Below are 23394 nucleotides of genomic sequence, written 5' to 3'. Positions count from 1 at the left end.
ATCTGTGTCAGGTTCTTGTACCCTTCCCCTCACTCTTTCTGCCGTTGCTGCCCAGTGGTAGTATGGTAGGTTCGGTAAAGCCAAGCCCCCTTTGACTTTTCCTCTCTGCAGTGTCAGTTTGGGAATTCTCGGGTTCTTACCCCCCCCCCCCCCCCCCCCCCACCCCCACGCACAAACGCCATGATTAGACTGTCTACGTTTTGGAAAAAGTCCTTGGGGATGAAGATCGGGATGGATCAAAACAGGAAGAGGAACCTTGGCAGTACGTTCATCTTGACCGTCTGCATTCTTCCCGCCAGGGAGAGTGGGAGTGAGCCCCACCATTGAAGGTCTCTTCTTACTTCCTCCACCAGGCTGGTCAGGTTCCAGTTTTGGATCTGTGTCCACTCTCTGGCTATTTGGATCCCCAGGTAACGGAATCTGTTCTGGGCCGTTTGAAACGGGTTCTCCTCCAGCTCTGCCCCTCCCCCTTTTGGGTTCACAGGGAATGTCTCGCTTTTGCCCAGGTTAAGATTGTAGCCCGAGAAGGTTCCAAACTCTTTCAGTATTTGCGGTTGCCTTCAATCCCTCCTGTGGCTTTGAGACATAGAGAAGCAGGTCATCTGCATAGAGTCTCCTCTCCAGATTCCCTTCCAGCGTTTTTGCGTCCCATAGGGCTATTACCAGGGGTTCGATCACTAGCGCGAACAAGAGTGGGGACAAGGGGCAGCCCGTCTTGTTCCTCTCTGTGCCTGGAAGTATTCAGAGCTGGTGTTGTTAGTTCGGACAGTTGCTTTGGGAGCATTGTAATAAAGATTATTATTATTATAAACCACGCAAACATGGAGAGAACATGCAATCTCCACACAGAGAGTGACCCAGGGCCGGGATCAACTTGGGACCTCGGCGCCTCGAGACAGCAATGCTAACCATTGCCCCACCATGCTGACCATCCCACCTCATTACCCCCTCCTCCTCATCAGCCTTTCCTTCTTCCCTCCTCATCATCCCCTTTCCCCCTCTTTCCACCCTCTCATCTCCGTCATGACCCCTTTTCCCCTTCTACCACCACACCCCTTATCACCCCCTCCCCCTCACTTCATCCTCCCCTCCCCTTCTCCTCGCAACCCCTCATCTTCTCCCTCTATCCTCGCACCCCCTCCTCGCAGCCCATCCCCCCTCCTTTCAGCCCCTCCCCCTTCTTGCAGCCCCTCCCCCTCATTACACCCTCCCCCTTCTCGCAGCCACTCCTCCCTCCTCACAGCCCCATCCCATCCTCAAAGCTCCTCCCTCTCCTCACAGCCCCTCCCCTTCTCTCATCCCGCCCCCTCCTTAGCCCCTCCCCCTCCTCACAGCCCCTCCTCTCCTCTTCACACACCCTCATTACCCTCTACATTAGCCCCGCCCCCCGGGTTACTGTCGCAGGTTGATGACGTCCTGAGGCCCGGGCGACGCCTCTCCCACCCCAGCTGCAGCGGTGAGGCGGCGGGCAGGGGGGCTGTTGCTATGGAGACAAGCGGCGGGCTGCGCCACCCCCGGGCAGTGCGGGCCTTCATTCAGGGCCGAGGCATCCGGAGGGGGGAGGAGAGAACACCTCTCTGTCCGGGGTGGTGGGGTGGTGGGGTGGGGAGAGGGGGGTCCTCTCTGTCCTGGGGGAGGGGGTCCTCTCTGTCCTGGGGGAGGGGGTGGGGTCCTCTCTGTCCTGGGGGAGGGGGTGGGGTCCTCTCTGTCCTGGGGGAGGGGGTGGGGTCCTCTCTGTCCTGGGGGAGGGGGTGGGGTCCTCTCTGTCCTGGGGGAGGGGGTGGGGTCCTCTCTGTCCTGGGGGAGGGGGTGGGGTCCTCTCTGTCCTGGGGGAGGGGGTGGGGTCCTCTCTGTCCTGGGGGAGGGGGTGGGGTCCTCTCTGTCCTGGGGGAGGGGGTGGGGTCCTCTCTGTCCTGGGGGAGGGGGTGGGGTCCTCTCTGTCCTGGGGGAGGGGGGGGGGTCCTCTCTGTCCTGGGGGAGGGGGGGTCCTCTCTGTCCTGGGGGAGTGGGGCCCTCTCTGTCCTGGGGGAGGGGGAGTCCTCTCTGTCCTGGGGGAGGGGGGTCCTCTCTGTCCTGGGGGAGGGGGGGGGGGGTCCTCTCTGTCCTGGGGGAGGGGGGGGGGGTCCTCTCTGTCCTGGGGGAGGGGGGGGGGTCCTCTCTGTCCTGGGGGAGGGGGGGTCCTCTCTGTCCTGGGGGAGGGGGGGTCCTCTCTGTTCTGGGGGAGGGGGGTGGGTCCTCTCTGTCCTGGGGGAGGGGGGGTCCTCTCTGTCCTGGGGGGGGGGGGGGCAGCTCTTTCCCCGGGAGGTCTTCACAAAGTCTCTTTTGGAAATTTACTGAAATGTGTGGAGTCATTTTTTTAAATCATCGCTCCAATAAATTCTCATCTGTTTGCACAAAGTTGTGATAGGATCTCCTGCCCATCCAGCCAGAGCCTGCCTCTCTCCCTCACTGGGCTTTGCTGACATTCTGTGTTGTCTCTCTCTCTCTCTCAAACCCCAAGGTGGCCATGGCATCTGAGGCAGATGGAGGTGGGACAGAGTCTGCGGCAGCAGCTGCCAAGGCCAGGGATGGCAGGGCGGAAAGACTGGAGCAGTCCAATCCCATGGGAGGGGACCACCAGCCGAAGGACCATGCTTGGCAGGTGGGCAGGACCGAGCCTGTGTCGAAGAGTCAGATGAAGAGGTTAATGAAGGAGAAGCAATGGGAGGACCAAAAAGAGCTCCGCAAGTAAGTGGGGGAAAGTCACTGCACAAGAGTTTTCCCCCTCCGCCTTTCATTTCCGCAGTGCCCGCTGATTTGCAGTGAATGAATAAGTCAAAATTCTGGGGCTTTCACCGCTGTTTATAATAATAATCTTTATTAGTGTCACAAGTAGGCTTACATTAACACTGCGATGACATTACTGTGAAAAGACCCTAGTTGCCACATTCTTCCGCCTGTTTGGGTACACAGAGGGAGAATTCAGAATGTCCAATTCACCTAACAGCACGTCTTTTGGGACTTGTGGGAAGAAACCGGAACACCCGGAGGAAACCCGCGCAGACACAGGGAGAACGTGCAGTCTCCGTACCATGACCCAAGCCGGGAATCAAACCCGGGACCTTGGTGCTGTGAAGCAACAGTGCCAACCTTGTTGTGAGGATCGGATTTTACAAACTCTGCCCACTTGTCCTGCAAAAGCTTTCATCTGCATCCTTAAAAACTCAAGATGCATGTGTAATGGCAGTGTCCCTTTAAGAAATGTTTTGTCTTATCTCATGGCTTCAGTGATGTTATTGTGTGGGTGGAGCTGGGCTGTGGCTCTTGAGTTTTATCTTTGCTTTGGTTTGGGGCTGTTGTGTGGCTCTGAGATTTTTGCTTTCGTTTTCACATTTTGGCTGCTGTATTCAGACAGGAAAGTATAGTGGAGTCTCTGCATTTTCAAAGCTGTTTCCAGACTGCTGATAACTTGGAAAGAAATAAGTGTTTTCTGGAAGGAATTCAAACCTGCTGTTTTGTATACCAGGTCTTGAGTGCTGTGTGCTTGGCCGCACCTTTGAAAAGGTTTTTCCGGTTTATGGGATCTTGTTATTAAATTGGAACAGCTAAAGGGGGAATTTATTAAGGGTTATACATTAGATTACTGTAGCTGTGTGGGTATTTGTGGTTGTAGTTGATAAAAATGCATACTGTGTGTGCTTATAAAAATGTTAACTAAATTTGTAGAATAAACTTTGTTTTGATTAAAAGTGCTTAAGGCCAGGGCAGCACGGTGGCGCAGTGGCTAGCACTGCAGTCTCACGGCGCCGAGGTCCCAGGTTCGATCTCGGCTCTGGATCACCGTCCATGTGGAGTTTACACATTCTCCCGTTGTTTGCGTGGGTTTCGCGCCCCCCCCCCAACCCAAAGTAGTGCAGGGTAGGTGGATTGGCCATGCTAAATTGCCCCTTAATTGGAAAAAATTAATTGGGTACACTAAATTTATTTTTTTAAAGTGCTTAAGGCCTCTGTTGAATAACACCTGAAAGGGAGGCCCTTGTGCTCCTCATAACCAAAAGTAACAAACAGTTGGAGCAGGTGAACTCCATGATATACTTTGGAGTTTTCTAAACCATAACACATGCACCCTGCTCCCTGGAAAGACAAGCAGATAGCTATCTGCCTCCATGTCTGCCACCAGAACACCTCGCTTCAGACATGATGTCAAACACATCAGGTCATGCCTGAATACCTTCAGGTTAAATCACCACCGGCCAGCTCTTTTTCAAAAGGGGAAGAGCAGCCTACGGTCCTCTGAGACGGTGGCGGCGTTTACATTTTATAGACCCCCAATAATTATAAATAAATGTCCCCTTGAATAAGGAAGCTATTCAAACAGTTGTAACTGTTAACCCTACGCAATGAAAATAATCTCTATTTTGGAAATTAGAATTCATTTTGAACTATTTTGCAATCACCGCTAAAGGAATGGTCCTCACTGTTCATTGACCTTGCATTTGCTCACAGACTTTCTGTGAGTTATTGTACTGGAACCTGTGGTGATTGGAGAGTCAGAACAGTACAGTGGACATGCACCGCATTAACCAGTTGGATCAAAGAATCCTTGATCCAAGCAGAATCTGAACCACTTAGTCAAGTTGGAATAGTTAATTCGGCACCAAATCATGCACAGAAAGCGAAATAATGAGAGGAGGGATAGATAGGATTAAGAGGGAGATGGCAAAAAAAAAACAGACAATAAGAGTTTATTAGGGGGCAGCACGGTGGTACAGTGGTTAGCCCTGCTGCCTCACGGCGCCAAGGTCCCAGGTTCGATCCCGGCTCTGGGTCACTGTCCGTGTGGAGTTTGCACGTTCTCCCCGTGTTTGCGTGGGTTTCGTCCCCACGAGCCAAAGATGTGCAGGTTTGGTGGATTCGCTATGGGGCAGCATGGTAGCCTTGTGGATAGCACAATCGCTTCACAGCTCCAGGGTCCCAGGTTCGATTCCGGCTTGGGTCACTGTCTGTGCGGAGTCTGCACATCCTCCCCGTGTGTGCGTGGGTTTCCTCCGGGTGCTCTGGTTTCCTCCCACAGTCCAAAGATGTGCAGGTTAGGTGGATTGGCCATGATAAATTGCCCTTAGTGTCTAAAATTGCCCTTAGTGTTGGGTGGGGTTACTGGGTTATGGGGATAGGGTGGAGGTGTTAATATTTGGGTAGGGTGCTCTTTCCAGGAGCCGATGCAGACTCGATGGGCCGAATGGCCTCCTTCTGCACTGTAAATTCTATGTAAAAAAATTACCCCTTAATTGGAAAAAAAATGAATTGGGTACTTTAAATTTATAATAAAAAAATAAAGGTTTATTAGTGATATTTCAAAAGAAAAATCCTCCAGATCCTGGAAATCTGAATAAAAAACAAAATATACTACAAATACTCAGCAGCTCGGGCAGTGTCTGTGGAGAGAAACAGAGTTAGCGTTTCCGGTTTATGACCCTTCATCAGAACAGCTGTTGTGTACATTGAATAGCACCTTCTTAGCTTTCACTTGTTAACTCATTCAAAGTCTAAACTAGCCACTCCCCCCTAACCTTTCTCTTCTCCTGGGGCCAGGCAAAAGCGAAGAGAGAAGAAGCTTAAAAGAAAATTAGAACGTCAAACTCGGAGCGAGGAAGGGTGTGAAGAATCTTGCAGGAAACGCTTTAAGAGAGATGTCACTCCAAGTAGCCTTCGTGTAGCACTGGATTGCAGCTTTGATGGCCTCATGGTGATGAAGGTGAGGAAGAGTGATGAATGTTGTGCTGTTTTTATATGGAATGTATAGCACAGACATCGGCCATTCGGCAGTGGTCTGTGATCTGTCCTCTTATTTGTGCTCCAAATGAGCCTACTCCCACCCTATTAACATATTCTTTCCCTTTCTTCCATATGTCCCCATCTAGCTTCCTTGTAACTGCATTTATAATAATCTTTATCTCTATTATTGTCACAAGTCAGCTTACATTAACACTGTAATGAAGTTGCTGTGGCAATCCCCTGGTCACCACATTCCGGCGCCAGTTCGGGTACACTGAGGGAGAATTCAGAATGTCCAATTCACCTAACAAGCACGTCTTTCGGGACTTGTGGGAGGAAACCGGAGCACCCGGAGGAAACCCACAGAGACACATGGGGCAGCACGGTGGTGCAGTGGGTTAGCCCTGTTGCCTCACGGCGCCGAGGTCCCAAGTTCGATCCTGGCTCTGGGTCACTGTCCATGTGGAGTTTGCACATTTTCCTCGTGTTTGCATGGATTTTGCCCCCACAATCCGAAGATGTGCAGGGTAGGTGGATTCGCCATGCTAAATTGCTGCTTAATCAGAAAGAATGAACTGGGTACACTAAATTTATTTTTAAAAAACAGAGACAGGGAGAATGTGCAGACTCCGCACAGTTTATATTATTCTTTTCAACTACTCCTTTGTGGTAACAATTTCTGCATTCTAACCATTTACTGTATAAAGAAGTTTCTCCTGAATTCCCTATTTTATTTATTAGTAACTATTTTATACCGCACCATAAAAAGCATCCTATCTGGCCGCATCACAGTTTGGTACGGCAACTGCTCAGCCCTAGACCACATGAAACTTCAGAGAGTCGTGAACACCGCCCAGTCCATCACACAAACCCGTCTCCCGTCCATTAACTCCATCTACACCTCCCGCTGCCTAGGGAAAGCGGGCAGCATAATCAAAGACCCCTCCCACCCGGCTTACTCACTCTTCCAACTTCTTCTATCGGGCAGGAGATACAAAAGTCTGAGAACATGCACGATCAGACTCAAACAGCTTCTTCCCCACTGTTACCAGACTCCTAAACAACCCTCTTATGGACTGACCTGATTAACACTACACCCCTGTATGCTTCATCCAATGCCGGTGTTATGTAGTTACATTGTGTACCCTGTGTTGCCCTGTTATGTACTTTTATTTCCTTTTCTTTTCATGTATTTAATGATCCGTTGAGCTGCTTGCAGAAAAATACTTTTCACTGTACCTTGGTACACTTGACAATAAACAAATCCGATCCAATATGTGTGAACCTCTGTATCTTAATGATCAACCGCGTAGAGGTTGTAGAGTGTTTCAAGTACCTGGGAATGTACATGGACGAGAAGCTAAGTTTCAGCTGTATTTTTAAAACAGCTAGTCAGCATCTGTTTTAATAGAAAACTGAAAGAGTTCAGAGTGAGTCAAGACATTTTGGAGAAGGTATACAAAGGTCTGGTAGAGAGTATTTTCACATTCAACATGTCAGTCTGGTCTGGTAACCTGAATATGAAATAGAAAAGTAAGCTGGCCAGAATGGTCAACACTGCAGGTGAAATCATTGGCAGACAGCAGACACCGTTCGATAATTTATTCAACAACACAGTGAAGAAGGAAGCTCTGGTCATCATCGGTGATCCCTATCACTCTTTATATCATCAGTTTGAAAGACTCCCGTCGGGCCACCGCTTTAGAATAACTATTGCTGGGAAAAATCTGTTCATGGGGTCCATGTACTTTTGTTCCCAAGACATAAGCTAACTAAATAACGTAATGTAAATTTAACTTGCATTTATTTGAGCTGCAGTAAGTGTTTTAATGACAGAGTGTAATGTGGTGTATTTGTATGGTATGGATGTAGCTTATGTCTGTATGAATGTAGGTATACATTAAATATTCACTTTTTTAAAATAAATTTTAGAGTCCCAATTCTTTTTTTCCAATTAAGGGGCAATAAGTGTGGTCAATCCTCCCACCCTGTACATCTTTCGGTTGTGGGGGCGAAACCCACGCAAACATGGGGAGAATGTGCAAACTCCACACAGACAGTGACCCAGAGCCGGGATCGAACCTGGGACCTCGGCATATTCACTGTTTTTAACTAATGATGGTATGATTATCCAAAAGTCCGATATTGTGCAGATTGTGGTCGCTGGATACAGATTTACACTGGGTTTCTTGCATTCCCCAGTAATCCTGCATTAGTGCGTGCGTTAGCTGGATTGTTTCTTAATCGAGGGAAGAAAGAAATGAGCGAAAAGAGCTTGTCAGCATTTTTATTTCACTGCTGAGGCCGGTGCAGTTCAACCCACAAAGCTAAATTGTGTGCATGAGCGATGGGCTAAGTTGCTTTTTTTTTTAAAAATCTAGGATGTCAAAAAGTTGCATAAACAGATTCAAAGATGTTACGCAGAAAATCGAAAAGCAGCACATCCTGTACAGGTGAGTCTTGGTGCTATTTTTCATCTTGGAAATCAAAACGATGCCATTCTCTTAAACATGATCATTCCAAACTGATATACCAGGAACTGCTCAGGTTAAGTTCTTCAATTCTGAAGCTGCTGATACATGGCTGACTCCCCCCCCCACCCCCCTGTATGAACATAAACCACTAATAACTATAAATGAAAGGCTGGCTTTCAAAGTTGGGTTTCCACTCATTACAATAAGTAAAATGGTCACTTGTAGTAAAATAAGCACAGCAAATCTCCTGGTAGGAGTAGCTACAATCTGAATTGGAGGAATAAAACTGAAGAACCATTTGTCAATCTTAGACATGACTTGGTTAAATTCTGAATAAAGTGATGAATTAAAGTATGTTGATTAAAATTTTAAAGAACAAAATATATATTACTCTGCATCCATTTGTTTCCAGTACTTGTCACCCCTTCAATAATTAGGGATTGGGATATTAAAACAATATTACCCATGTTACAACACCCTGGGCCCGTGCACAGTCAATTCCAGCCCTGCAGAACCCGGAGTCACAATATCAGTGAATTAACCAATGATTTGTGTACAAGTCCCGAAATCTTTGGCCCCTTTGACTGCTCAATAACCACCAGTTTGTAAATTGAACACAATAACTGTTTATTTATAACAGGAGTAAAGTTTAAATATGCAAGAGATTCAAAAGTCTGAGAGCACGCACTGTCAGATTCAGAAACAGCTTCTTCCCCGCTGTTACCGGACTCCTAAACGACCCTCTTGTGGACTGATCTGATCTCTTCACACATCCTCTCTACTGAGTAGTACTACACTCCGTATGCTTCACCCGATGTCTGTGTCTATGTATTTACATTGTGTATTTACGTTTGCCCTATGTTGGTTTTCATGTGCGAAATGATCTGTCTGAACTGTATGCAGATCAATACTTTTCACTGTACCTCGGTACACGTGACAATAAATCAAATCCAATCCAACAATTATAACAGAATAACGGCCAGCTAATCTACAACTCCTCGCTTTTTACCATCCCACCCTCTAGCCAAACACACAAGACAGAGACACACAGACGGAAGGGTAAAATAATAGAAACTAAAATGAAATGAAAGATGAGTGTTTCCGATGTTGAAGTTGTTGCAATATGCTGTCCTCCCAGGATGCTTAAGGATCAAAGCTACCAGTGTATGGTTAGAGATGGTCTCACAGACAATCGGTTTTCCTCTGGAGTGGCACTTTAAGAACATAAGAACTAGGAGCCCCTCGAGCCTGCTCCACCATTCAATGAGATCATGGCTGATCTTTTGTGGACTCAGCTCCACTTTCTGGCCCGAACACCATAACCCTTAGTCCCTTTATTCTTCAAAAAACTATCTATCTTTACCTTAAAAACATTTAATGAAGGAGCCTCAACTGCTTCACTGGGCAAGGAATTCCATAGATTCGCAACCCTTTGGGTGAAGAAGTTCCTCCTAAACTCAGTCCCAAATCTACTTCCCCTTATTTTTAGGCTATGCCCCTAGTTCTGCTTTCACCCGCCAGTGGAAACAACCTGCCCGCATCTATCCTATCTATTCCCTTCATAATTTTATATGTTTCTATAAGATCCCCCTCATCCTTCTAAATTCCAACGAGTACAGTCCCAGTCTACTCAACCTCTCCTCGTAATACAACCCCTTCAGCTCTGGGATTAACCTAGTGAATCTCCTCTGCACACCCTCCAGTGCCAGTACGTCCTTTCTCAAGTAAGGAGACCAAAACTGAACACAATACTCCAGGTGTGGCCTCACTAACACTTTATATAATTGCAGCATAACCTCCCTAGTCTTAAACTCCATCCCTCTAGCAATGAAAGACAAAATTCCATTTGCCTTCTTAATCACCTGTTGCACCTGTAAACCAACTTTCTGTGACTCATGCACTAGCACACCCAGGTCTCTCTACACAGCAGCATGCTTTAATATTTTATTGTTTAAATAATAATCCCGTTTGCTGTTATTCCTCCCAAAATGGATAACCTCACATTTGTCAACATTGTATTCCATCTGCCAGACCCTAGCCCATTCACTTAACCTATCCAAATCCCTCTGCAGACTTCCAGTATCCTCTGCACTTTTCGCTTTACCACTCATCTTAGTGTCATCTGCAAACTTGGACACATTGCCCTTGGTCCCCAACTCCAAATCATCTATGTAAATTGTGAACAATTGTGGGCCCAACACAGATCCCTGAGGGACACCACTAGCTACTGATTGCCAACCAGAGAAACTTCCATTAATCCCCACTCTTTGCTTTCTATTAATTAACCAATCCTCTATCCATGCGACTACTTTACCCTTAATGCCATGCATCTTTATCTTATGCAGCAACCTTTTGTGTGGCACCTTGTCAAAGGCTTTCTGGAAATCCAGATATACCACATCCATTGGCTCCCCGTTATCTACTGCACTGGTAATGTCCTCAAAAAATTCAACTAAATTAGTTAGGCACGACCTGCCCTTTATGAACCCATGCTGCGTCTGCCCAATGGGACAATTTCTATCCAGATGCCTCGCTATTTCTTCCTTGATGATAGATTCCAGCATCTTCCCTACTACCGAAGTTAAGCTCACTGGCCTATAATTTCCTGCTCTCTGCCTACCTCGTTTTTTAAACAGTGGTGTCACGTTTGCTAATTTCCAATCCACCAGGACCACCCCAGAGTCTAGTGAATTTTGGTAAATCATCACTAGTGCATCTGCAATTTCCCTAGCCATCTCTTTTAGCACTCTGGGGTGCATTCCATCAGGGCCAGGAGACTTGTCTACCTTTAGCCCCATTAGCTTGCCCATCACTACCTCCTTAGTGATAACAATCCTCTCAAGGTCCTCACCTGTCATAGCCTCATTTCTATCAGTCACTGGCATGTTATTTGTGTCTTCCACTGTGAAGACCGACCCAAAAAATCTGTTCAGTTCCTCAGCCATTTCCTCATCTCCCATTATTAAAACTCCCTTCTCATCCTGTAAAGGACCAATATTTACCTTAGCCACTCTTTTTTGTTTTATATATTTGTAAAAACTTTTACTGTCTGTTTTTATATTCTGAGCAAGTTTACTCTCATACTCTATCTTACTCTTCTTTATAGCTTTTTTAGTAGCTTTCTGTTGTCCCCTAAAGATTTCCCAGTCCTCTCGTCTCCCACCAATCTTTGCCACTTTGTATGCTTTTTCCTTCAATTTGATACTCTCCCTTATTTCCTTAGATATCCATGGTCAATTTTCCCTCTTTCTACCGTCCTTCCTTTTTGTTGGTATAAACCTTTGCTGAGCACTGTGAAAAATTGCTTGGAAGGTTCTCAACTGTTCCACCATTAAGTCTTTGCTCCCAGTCTACCATAGCTAGTTCTTCTCTCATCCCATTGCAATCTCCTTTGTTTAAACACAAAACACTAGTATTTGATTTTACCTTCTCACCCTCCATCTGTATTTTAAATTCCACCATATTGTGATCGCTCCTTCCGAGAGGATCCCTAACTATGAGATCATGAATCAATCCTGTCTCATTACACAGGACAAGATCTAGGACCGCTTGTTCCCTCGTAGCTTCCATTACATACTGTTCTAGGAAACTATCGCGGATACATTCTATAAACTCCTCCTCAAGGCTACCTTGACCGACCTGGTTAAACCAATTGACATGTAGATTAAAATCCCCCATGATAACTGCTGTACCATTTCTACATGCATCAGTTATTTCTTTGTTTATTGCCTGCCCCACCATGACGTTACTATTTGGTGGCCGATAGACTACTCCTATCAGTGACTTTTTCGCCTTACTGTTCCTGATTTCCACCCAAATGGATTCAACCTTATCCTCCATAGCACCGATGTCATCCCTTACTATTGCCCGGATGTCATCCTTAAATAACAGAGCTACACCACCTCCCTTACCATCCACTCTGTCCTTCCAAATAGTTTGATACCCTCAGATATTTAACTCCCAGTCGTGACCATCCTTTAACCATGTTTCAGTAATGGCCACTAAATCATAGTCATTCACGATGATTTGCGCCATCAACTCATTTACTTTATTCCGAATACTACGAGCATTCAGGTAAAGTACACTTGTGTTGGTTTTTTTACCTCTGTTTTGAATCTTATCATCTCCAGTTTTATTCCTTTTAGTATTACTGGGCCTATTCACTGAGCTCCCCTCAGTCACTGTACCTTGTACCCGTGTTGATTTTTGACTATGTCTTCTCTGCCTTGCACTTACCCCCTTCCTTTTGCTTCTGTCCCTGTTTTACTACGTTCCCACTTCCTGCATCGGTTCCCATCCCCCTTTTACCTTTAACCAACTTGGGCTTCCACTCAGGGGCTGTTTAGCACAGGGCTAAATCGCTGGCTTTGAAAGCAAACCCAGGCAGACCAGCAGCACGGTTCAATTCCCGTACCAGCCTCCCCGAACAGGCGCCGGAATGTGGCGACTAGGGGCTTTCCACAGTAACTTCATTTGAAGCCTACTTGCGACAATAAGCCATTTTCATTTTCATTTCAAATAGCCTCAGGCCTGTTCAATTCTTTCTTATTTCCAACTCCATCACAATGACCAACAGCTTTGCTGAGGTAAGAACAAGAGTTCCCCACATGAGATTTTTTAAAAAGGTTTTTAAACAGCAGGCCCTGCCTTCAGCTGGTGGCTTGTCTTTGGATTCCTTTGCAGTTCAGTGAGGCTGAGGAGAGAGAAAGGCCTTTACTTTGCATCTTCAGAAATAATCCATGAAGTGAGAGAGAGATCAGGGCCGTGACCCTCCAGCTTCTGACCAAAACAAATGTAGAAGAGAAAACACGTCACACAGAAGAAGGAACATTCCAGAGAAAACTCCGACCAATCGGCAGGGACCATTGATAAGGCCCGGCAATTCAAAGTAGTCCAATGGCCAACAGCCAAGTCCATCAAGGTGTGTTAGCACTGATCTCCCTGGAATCTGCTTTTTTGAAATATAAATAACTCCTGTAGCCAGCCTAGCCAGGAGGTCACAGGTCAGTCTTCAGTTTACCAGCCACTTGAATTAAAGGTGAAGTCCATTTTAAAGGCATGGGTACATTAATTGTCCGGGTACAAAAATGATAAAAACCAAAAGACAAGCAAATAAACAGGGAAAACATTGTTTTAACAGGAGGATCCTTACATAGTGCCCCTCGGATTTCTCCACGACTCTGTCTATGCTCTTTTGCTACCCTCACAATGTTGGTCGCTTTTCTCTCTCTTCATTTCAATCACAGGGGCAGCACGGTAGCATAGTGGTTAGCACAATTGCTTCACAGCGCCAGGGTCCCAGGTTCAATTCCCGGCTTGGGTCACTGTCTGTGCGGAGTCTGCACATTCTTCCCATGTGTGCGTGGGTTTCCTTTGGGTGCTTCGGTTTCCTCCCACAGTCCAAAGATGTGGAGGTTAGGTGGATTGGCCATGCTAAATTGCCCATAGTGTCTAAAATTGCCCTTGGGGTTGCTAGGTTGTGGAGATGGGGTGGAGGTGTGGGCTTGTATGGGGTACTCTTTCCAGGAGCTGGTGCAGACTCGATGGGCTGAATGGCCTCCTTCTGCACTGTAAATTCTATGAAATTCTATCACAAGTTCTTTTAGCTTTTTCTGCATTTCCATTTCTATTTGTTTGAATTCCTGTTAAGTCTCTAACTTCAATTGAATTCTCTCCCGCTCAATTTCCCCACCAGAAGGTGTCCCCAATGCTACACCACCTCATGGGCTCCTGAACATCGCCATCAAGTTTAGATGTTTAGCAAACAAATCAATTACCTCCGCCTTCTTGGGGCAGCACGGTGATGCAGTGGTTTAGCACTGCTGCCTGTGGCGCCGAGATCCCAGGTTCGATCCCAGCCCCGGGTCCCTGTCTGTGTAGAATTTGCACATTCTCCCCGTGCCTGCGTGGGTTTCAACCCCACAACCCAAAGAGGTGCAGGTTAGGTGGGTTCATCATGCTAAATTGCCCCTTAATTGGAAAAAAATAATTGGGTACTCTAAATTTTTTTTTTAAATTACCTCTGCCCTCTTAGCTCCAGCTGGTGCATCCCTGTTTAAATCCCCTGCAATTCAACTAGCAAGTCTTTGCAAAGCCCCTCTGAATAAACCAGAGTTAAGTCTTCCACCAGAAGAAAATGCTTAGCAGCTTCCAAACTACCAACCTGGTGTCCCTTTTTAAATTTCTGTTACGACACCCTGGGCTAGTGCATGGTCAATTCCAGCCCCATAGAACCTGGAGTCCCAACACAAGTCAATTAACAAATAATTTGTGCAAGATTCCCAAAATCTTTGGCCCCTTTCACTGCTCAATAAGCTACAGCCATCAGATTTGGAAGTTGAACGCAATAACTCTTTATTTATAACAGGAACAAAGTTGAAATGTGCAATAATCATGACAGAATAAGGACAGCTAATCTACGATTCCCTCCATTTACCATCCCACCCTCTACCCAAATACACACAAGACACACACACACAGGGAGGGCTTAAATGATAGGAATTATTTCGATGTTGAAGTTGTTGCAGCACGCTGTCCCAGGATGCTTAAGGATAGAAGCCACCAGTATACGGTTGGAGATGGTCACACAGACATTAGTGGGCATGATCCACCGGTTGCGTTGCACACTCGCTCGGGCGTGGTGCAGCCGGTGGATGCCAGGAGAGACCCCCCACTGGTTTCCCAGCAGCTTTCACGCCTTGCAGGATCTACACAAAGGTGGACCAGATGGAATGGCACCCGGGAGGATCACCAGGGCTATCATGGGATGTCTGGATGTTCAGGGATAGTGCAGGGTGGCCCCTGGCACTCCTCCTGGAACACTGGCACTTTGGCACTGCCCAGCTGGCACCTTGGCACTGCCATCCTTGCGTTCTTTATAGGGTCTTGCTCTGTGCAAAAGTGACTATATTTGACCTCAGTAAGAGCAAGCAATGTAATTCATATGCCTGAAGGATCCACAGAATCCCTACAGTGCGAAAAGAGGCCATTAGGCCCATTGAGTCTGCACCAACCCTCTGAAAGAGCACCCTACCTAGGCCCAATACCCCGCCCCATCCCGGTAACCCCGCATATTGATCATGGCCAATCCACCAAACCTGCACGTGGGAAGAAACCGGAGCACCCGGAGGAAACCCATGCAGACAAGGGGAGAAAGTACAAACTCCTCCACACAGACAGTCACCCGAGGCTGGAATCGAACCCAGGTCCCTCCACTGATGCAGCAGTGCTAACCACTGTGCCACCCTCATTAAGGTGTTCCCGAGATTTGATACAGTATTATGGAAACTGTGAATTTTATTTTAATCCTGACAATGCACTTTGAGTAGGTTTTAATTCCAGTTCTCATTTCTCATTAGATGTATTTGACGAGCCATAGTGGACAGTTGAAGAAGAATATGGATGAAAATGACAAAGGATGGGTCAACTGGAAGGTATGAAGAAATTTCACCCGAGTGTTGATGAACAGGAATTGCTGACTTAAGGTTTTAACATGTCAGCAATTGACCAGACGGTCATGAGCTGTTGTTTCCATAAGGCTCTGTGTTGAGACCTAACACCCTCTTGATACTCAGAGAAACCCTTGCCTCATGCATGCTAGAAGTCTGCATTTTATGAGTGGCATGGACAGAGTGGATAGTCATAAGCTTTTTCCCAGGGTGGAAGAGTCAATTACTAGGGAATACAGGTTTAAGAGGAGATGTGTGAGGGAAGTCTTTTTACACAGCGGGTAGTGGGTGCCTGGGACTCTCTGCCGGAGGAGGCGGTGGAACAGGTAAGATAGTGACGTTTAAGGGGCATCATGACAAATACATGAATAGGATGGGGATAGAGGGATACGGACCTGGGTGTGTAGATGCTTTTAGGTTAGACGGGCAGCATGGTCAGTGCAGGCTTGGAGGGCCAAAGGGCCTGATCCGTGCTGTACGTTTCTTTGTTCATCACACACAGCTCGAGCATGCAGTGCTTTCAGTGTCTTTTGATTGATTAAACTGTTAGGTTTGTGCTGCACATTCTGTTCCACTAGGGCAAGTGTATTCAGACCCAATGTTCTGCATTGCAGAGGTGCCAGAGCACAGGAATCATCCTGAACACGTTTCTTCACCAAACAGATTTTTTATCTTGATTGATGTTAGCAGGGAGATTCAGCTATAGATCACTGAAAGGAAGACAGGGAAACAAAGGGAGAGCTGCTTCAGAGATAGTGCTAGAACTCCAGAAGTGGTTTGCAGCCTAGCCTTCTGGTTGGGGAATAATGTATGATTCATGAGGAAAGGGAAGAGCAGTGTATGCGGCTGTCGCGATTTACTGCAGAAAGAACGTGATTTGTTTCAACTCCTTTTTTTTTTTCAAACAGTTGAACACATCCTTCCTAAGGTTTCACCTCCCATGTTCACTTTGCTTTCTCCATGTCCACTTTGTGACCTTCCTTGCGGGTGAGAAGACTTGCTCCCAGGTTTCTATCAGTCCTGCTCTGAACAAACTGGCAATGTGCTTTTTTTAAAATATAAATTTAGAGCACCCCATTCATTTTTATCCAATTAAGGGGCAATTTAGCGTGTTCAATCCACCTACCTTGCACATCTTTGGGTTATGGGGGCGAAACCCACGCAAACACGGGGAGAATGTGCAAACTCGGACAGTGGATCAGAATTGAACCTGGGACCTCGGTGCCGTGAGGCAGCAGGGCTAACCCACTGCGCCACCGTGCTGCAAATGTACTTGAGAACAATTGGGGTTAACTGTCATAAAGGAAATGATTCTCTCCAGAATCTGCGCTTGAAATATAAACGGCTGAGGAATGAGTTAAACACTAATGCATGTAGTTCCTTTGTTTTAGAAGAGGTCAGAATTCACTTTAATTCATCAGTTGAGTTGCATACCTCTTGATTTTGCTATTCCATTGCTCCCCTGTTTGCCTCCAATTTTCCACCATCATTAACTTGAGCTTCTTCAAAACTCTGCTGTCCACATTCTAACTTGCACCAAGTCCCGTTCACCTGTCACTTCCTGTCTCATTAACCTTGCGGTATGGCTGCACCACCATTTTAAAATTCTTATCCTTGTTTTCAAAACCCTTCATGGCCTCACCCCTCACGGTCTGTGTGGTCTCCTCTTCATCCCTCACTGTCTGTATGGCCTCCTCCAACTCTGCAATCATAGAATCCCCACAGTGCAAAAGGAGGCTGTTCGGCCCTTCGAGTCTGCACCTACCATCTGAACTAGCATCTTACCTAGGCCCATTCACCCGCCCTATCCCCATAGCCCCATAATTCCACCTAACCTACACATCTTTGGACACTTAGGGCCAATTCATAGATTATCATAGATTATCATAGAATTTACAGTGCAGAAGGAGGCCATTCGGCCCATCGAGTCTGCACCGGCTCTTGGAAAGAGCACCCTACCCAAGGTCAACATCTCCACCCAATCCCCATAACCCAGTAACCCCACCCAACACTAAGGGCAAATTTGGACTCTAAGGGCAATTTATCATTGCCAATCCACCTAACCTTTGGACTGTGGGAGGAAACTGGAGCACCCGGAGGAAACCCACGCACACACGGGGAGGATGTGCAGACTCCGCACAGACAGTGACCCAAGCCAGAATCAAACCTGGGACCCTGGAGCTGTGAAGCAATTGTGCTATCCACAATGCTACCGTGCTGCCCAGTTTATGCCCAATTTATGATGGCCAATCCACCTAACCTACAGATAGACTGGGGAGCACCCAGAGGAAGCCCACGCAGATAGTGGGAGAAAGTGCAAACTCCGCACAGTTGCCCAAGGCCGGAATTCAATCTGGGTCCCTGGCGCTGTGAGGCAACTAACCACTGCTGCCCCAATCCTCTGAGATCTCTGCACTTTTCTAATTATGGCCTCCTGCACATCCCTGATTTTAATCACTGTATTAACAGAAGCCATGCCTCCAGCTGCCTAGGCCATCCACTCTGAAATCCCACCCTTAACCTCATGCCTCTCTACCTTTCTCTCCTTTTAAAACACTCCTTAAAATGTACCTCATCAGTCCTAATATTCCCTCCTGTGGCTGTTTTAGTAACACTGCTGTGGGGTGGTGCCTTTGGACATTTCACTGTGTTAGAGGTGTTATATTAATGCAAATGGTTATTGTTGAATTGCTGATGGCAACGACGTGTTTTGTTACAATTTGACTTTATTAGGGAATCACTGTTACCTCCGAGCACTTCAGTGAAGCAATGAAGAAGGAAGACCTGGTTTATCTGAGTTCTGATTCTCCCAATGTGCTGAATGATCTGGATGCAACAAAAGCTTATATCATAGGTGGCCTGGTGGACCACAATCACCACAAGGTACACTGTGCATCTTCCCTGCTTCAAAGCTAGCATTCTATGATGGGAGGTAACCCAGAGCCTGCAGACGTGTGCAATCCTTTAATGGCACAGTATAAACTCAAGTTGTTGTTGATGAAGCACGCTCAGAACGCTGCAGTCCCACGCAATTGAGAATTAGATGCTTTGAGAAAAATGGATTCAGTATTACTTACCTTGGCATTTCCATGGCTGCCATTTCAGGGCTTAACGCACAATAAAGCACTGGAGTTCGGAATCGCCCACGCCCAGCTTCCTCTTGGGAACTACGTGAAAATGGATAGTCGCAAAGTGTTGACTGTAAATCACGGTAAGTATCATAGCCACAGATTTCCTCTGTGATTGGGACGTATAGTTTCACTACAGTTTTTAATATACAGCTCCTATGTTTTGTACAAATAATCATAGAATAGAATCATAGGTTACAGCACAGAAGGAGGCCATTTGGCCTGGCAAGTCTGTGCTGGCCCTGTGAAGGAGCAATTCACCTAGTGCCACTCCCTCTCCTTTTCCCCATAGCCCTGCAAATGTTTCCATTTCACAATGATCCAGTTCCATTTTGAAAGCTGCAATTGAATCTACCTCCACCACACTCTCAGGTAGAGCATGACAGATCTTAACTACTCGCTGTGTGGGGGAAAAGCGTTTCCACATGTCTCCATTGCTCCTTTGCCAATTGCTTTGTCTGTGCCCTCCTGGTCTGTGCCCTCCACTTCTCAACCTTCTGGCTTCTCCTTATCCACTCTCTCTCCCTTTAACAAATCCGTGCTGGCTTTCCTTAATTAACCTATATTTGCCCAAGTGTTAATTTTGTCCCACATTATCGTTTCTAAAAGCTTCCCCACCACCAAAGTTAAACTGACTGGGCTGTGGTTGCTGCGCTTTTCTGGAGTAATTTATTTAAATGACATGCTACAAATTAATTAGCCTTTCTAAATCAGGTATAATTTGCAACAAATGAGATGGGTGCGAAATTTCAGTGTTTTGAAAAGCGTTTGTGCAGACGTCTGGCATTCAACACAGTATGTTGCACATCATTTAACATTTTTTTGAACAAACAGAAGTATAATCTGGTGAAAATATTAGGACAAATTTTCTGCTGAAAGTGTAAATAGAAGCATAGAGCACAAAAGCAAGGAGATTATGCCAGATCTTGATGAACCATTGGTTAGGCCTCAGCTGGAGTATTGTGTTTAATAAAGTGGACACCACACTTTAGGATGGATGTCAAGATCTTGGAGAGAGTGCAGAGGAAATTTACCAGAATAATACCAGGCTGAGGAACTTCAGTTTAGTGGAGAAACAAAATAACTGGGGTCATTCTTGCAACAGAGAAAGTTGCAGGGAGATTGAATCGAGGTTTTCAAAGCATGAAGGATTTTAATTGGGTAAATAACCGGACATTGTCTCCACTGGCAGCAAGGTTAATAATCAAAAATAAATAATCTTTATTGTCACAAGTAAGCTTACATTAGCAATGAAGTTACTGTGAAAATCCCCTAGTCGCCACATTCCGGCGCCTGTTCGGGCACACAGAGGGAGAATTCAGAATGTCCAAATTATCTAACACCACGTCTTTTGGGACTTGTGGGAGGGAACCGGAGGAAACCCACACAGACACGGGGAGAATGTGCGGAGTCTGCACAGACAGTGACCCAAAAGGTGAATCGAACCCGAGACCTGGTGCTGTGAAGCAACAGTGCTAACCACTGTGCTACCGCAAAACCACAGTGGACACAGAGGAGGGATGAGGATTTTCTTTACACAGTAGATGCACAGGATTACACTGTCTGAAAGGGCGTTGGGAGTACAGTCAATAATTTTTTTTAAATTTAGAGTACCCAATTCATTTTTTCCAATAAAGGGGCAATTTAGCGTGGCCAATCCACCTACCCTGCACATCTTTGGGTTGTGGGGGCGAAACCCACGCAAACACGGGGAGAATGTGCAAACTCCACACAGACAGTGACCCAGAGCCGGGATCGAACCTGGGACCTCGGCGCCGTGAGGCAGCAGGGCTAACCCACTGCACCACCGTGCTGCCCTGAGTACAGTCAATAATAACCTTCAAAGGGAAATTGGATAAATGCATAAAGGAAAGGAAATTGCTGTTATAATGAAGAAAGAGTCAGAGCAGTGGGACGAATCGGATTTCCCTTTCAAAGGACCACCCAAATTGCCAAAGTGGGGGTGCAAGTACCAGAGTAAAGGGAGAATCAGTTTTGGCCCATGCACTCAAGCAAGGTAGTCATGGGAACAGATTGTTCTTCTGGCTCTGAAGAGCCACGTGGCTCAGTGAGATCACAAAAGAGTCACATTCACGGATTATATACTTTTGAACCTGAACAAAACTCATTATTGCTGTTTCTTGCTGCATTTTTAACCCATTCCACTGAGTGTCAGCAACCACAAATATAATGCTGTGCTCATCCTGCCGTCTGGTATCTGAACCAGGATTGCTTTTGTTCCCGCAGTATTTGAGATAATCCTGGCCTATTTGGAGAAGAAGGACTGGCAAGAAGCTTTTTTCACCGTGCTGCCACAACGCAAAGGAGCAGTTCCTGCCTGCCTGCCTGTCAGCACAGCAGAAAACCAGCCTGGAGCTGACTCAGACACTTGTGAATCTGTACAAAATGGGAGAGCAACACCAGGAGCTCTTGCACAAGAAAATAAACAACCCAGTAAATTAAAATGTGAAGAGCAAGGCACAAAGACCAGTGAAGAAATGGATGGTGAAATGTAGCACTCTCCGTTTGGCTAAACTTTACAGGGGAAATGATCCAAAAGCGGGACTTTTGAGTTTCTCTCATGACACCTCCCCGCGTCTGCGTGGGTTTCCTCCCACATTCTAAAGATGTGCAAATTGGTTGGATTGGAATGCTAAAGTGCCCCATTGTGTCAAAAAAATGTTAGCTGGGTTCTGGGGATAGGGTGGAGGGGTTGGCCTAAATAGAGTGCTCTTTCCAAGGGCCGGTGTGGACTCGATGGGCTGAATGGCCTCCTTCTGCACTGTAAGGATTCTATGATTTGTTTCTTGTATCCGCACGTCGCACTCAAGGTGCTATGAGTTTGTAAAAATGTTTTTTGAACAATATATTTTAAGCAAGATTGATCATATGTTAATAACTCAACAAGAGCTTTTGAATTGTGTTAAAGCTTTTGGAATTTAAATTGCAATGCCGGTAGCCATTGCCAGTCTATGTATTATAGTTTCTTTAGGTTAACCCTAATGGATGCTGACTGGATTGTGCTCAGAGAAATGCCTAATTTCTTTCTAAAGTGACGGAATAGATTGAAAATATTGTCACTTTTTATTCCCCCAGATTGAAGTGTTCTCTGTGAATGTGGCCTTTGTACATAATGTATATGCACACAAATGCAGCCGATTCAAAACGCACTAGTCTCTCGCAGTATTTCTATTATTCTAGATGTCTGCAGTTACTGCAAAATGCTAACATGTTATTTTCATATAAACATACTCCAATTTTCATGGGAGCATATCCACGCTCATCCAATTACAGTACGGTTATGCTATTTCAATGTCTGTATGAAACACTGATGTGCCCTAGAACCAATGACCAGCCAAACTTTCCCTGGCTGTTTCAAAAATTGCATTTCAGCAATAATTATGGTCATTCTTAATGTCGGGTGCTGGCTTACCTTGAATTATTTCTTCCACTTGGTTCCTGTCAATTCAGAAGCTGTGAAGTAACGCAGTAAAACTGATTCTCACCATTACTTGCCCAGCAGTTTGTGGTTCCTGAGGGCTTTCAATAGGAGGAGGCTGTCCCACTATTAAATTCATTCATGACAGATTGTATCTTTGCTCTATGATCTGTATCTTTGTTTACCTTGGTTGTGTAATCCGTAATACACTTGCCCGAACAAAGAAATCTCAGTTTTGACATTTTACAATAGACCTCCCTGACTCTGCACAGCTTTTGGTGGGAGAAGGTTCCAGATTTCCACTACCCTTTGTGTGAAGTGAATCATAGAATTTACAGTGCAGAAAGAGGCCATTCGGTCTGTCGAGTCTGCAACAGCCCTTGGAAAGAACCCTACCATGCCCATACCTCCACCCTATCTCAGTAACCCCATCTAACCTTTTTGGGCAATAAGGGCAAATTTAGCATGGCCAGTCCACCTAACCACATCTTTGAACTGTGGGAGGAAACCGGAGCACCCGGATGAAACCCACACAGTCACGGGAAGGATGTGCAGACTCTTCACAGACAGTGACCCAAGCCGGGAATCGAACCTGGGACCCTGGAGCTGTGAAGCAGCTGTGCTACCGTGCCGCCCCATCCAGTGGCTGCGGGTAAAGCCCACTTGTCACTTTTTGAGTCAAATAAAAAACCATGGAAAAGTCAAGACTGGATTCCGAAACTGCAGTTTCCTAGCGTGTCTTCTCGTGGGTGAATTGACGCAAGCGTCAGTAATGACAAACTTGCAAGAGGCTTAGAGTGGTTGGTCAACAGTGACTGAAGCAAACAAATATTACAACAGTTAAAGATGTTTAATCATAACTTTTTATTTGTAACTTTCAACATAAAACCAGCAGGTACCACACTATAATGAGAGTCCAGGATAAATCACTGTGCAAATATTAATCTGAAAAACCAGTGTCAGTCCCCTGTTGCCAGAACAGTATCAACTGCCTCATGTTCAAAAGCAGAAAATATTTATTTCACGGCGCAATCAGGAACATGATCTGAGTAACACATGAGCAAAAGTGCATTACTATGGTCAGTACAGCAATTACAACATATTCAGTTAGTTGAGCCGTCCATAACAAGGAAGAACACGGGAGAAAGATT

At 46.1% G+C, this 23394-nt stretch overlaps 1 protein-coding gene across 2 annotated transcripts; it reads left to right on the top strand.

Moving 5' to 3' along the window:
- Positions 1-1342: 1342 nt before the first annotated feature.
- LOC119963528 (tRNA methyltransferase 10 homolog A-like) lies at positions 1343-22397 on the top strand. 2 transcript variants are annotated; one of them, XM_038792800.1, is made up of 8 exons: positions 1343-1456; positions 2501-2727; positions 5572-5734; positions 8136-8207; positions 15587-15661; positions 18410-18559; positions 18782-18887; positions 21052-22397. In XM_038792800.1, exons 2-8 carry the CDS (start codon positions 2507-2509, stop codon positions 21318-21320), a joined length of 1056 nt encoding a protein of 351 aa, XP_038648728.1. In that variant the 5' UTR covers positions 1343-1456; positions 2501-2506; the 3' UTR covers positions 21321-22397. The 2 variants fall into 2 exon arrangements, with proteins under 2 accessions (XP_038648728.1, XP_038648729.1); XM_038792801.1 differs by lacking the exon at positions 18410-18559.
- The last annotated feature ends 997 nt before the right edge of the window (positions 22398-23394 follow it).

Source organism: Scyliorhinus canicula, chromosome 3 (assembly GCF_902713615.1).
Source record: "Scyliorhinus canicula chromosome 3, sScyCan1.1, whole genome shotgun sequence".
In the NCBI taxonomy this organism is placed as follows: Eukaryota; Metazoa; Chordata; class Chondrichthyes; order Carcharhiniformes; family Scyliorhinidae; genus Scyliorhinus; species Scyliorhinus canicula.
The sequence above is the reverse complement of the archived record's forward strand: the minus strand, read 5'-3'. Positions and strand labels throughout refer to the sequence as shown.

Bases quoted from the DNA above. Each gene is read 5' to 3' on its own strand.
- LOC119963528 (XM_038792800.1), top strand. From the start codon at position 2,507: ATGGCATCTGAGGCAGATGGAGGTGGGACAGAGTCTGCGGCAGCAGCT. The intron at 2,728-5,571 runs GTAAGTGGGGGA...TCCTGGGGCCAG, and splicing joins GACCAAAAAGAGCTCCGCAA to GCAAAAGCGAAGAGAGAAGA. The intron at 5,735-8,135 runs GTGAGGAAGAGT...TTAAAAATCTAG, and splicing joins ATGGCCTCATGGTGATGAAG to GATGTCAAAAAGTTGCATAA.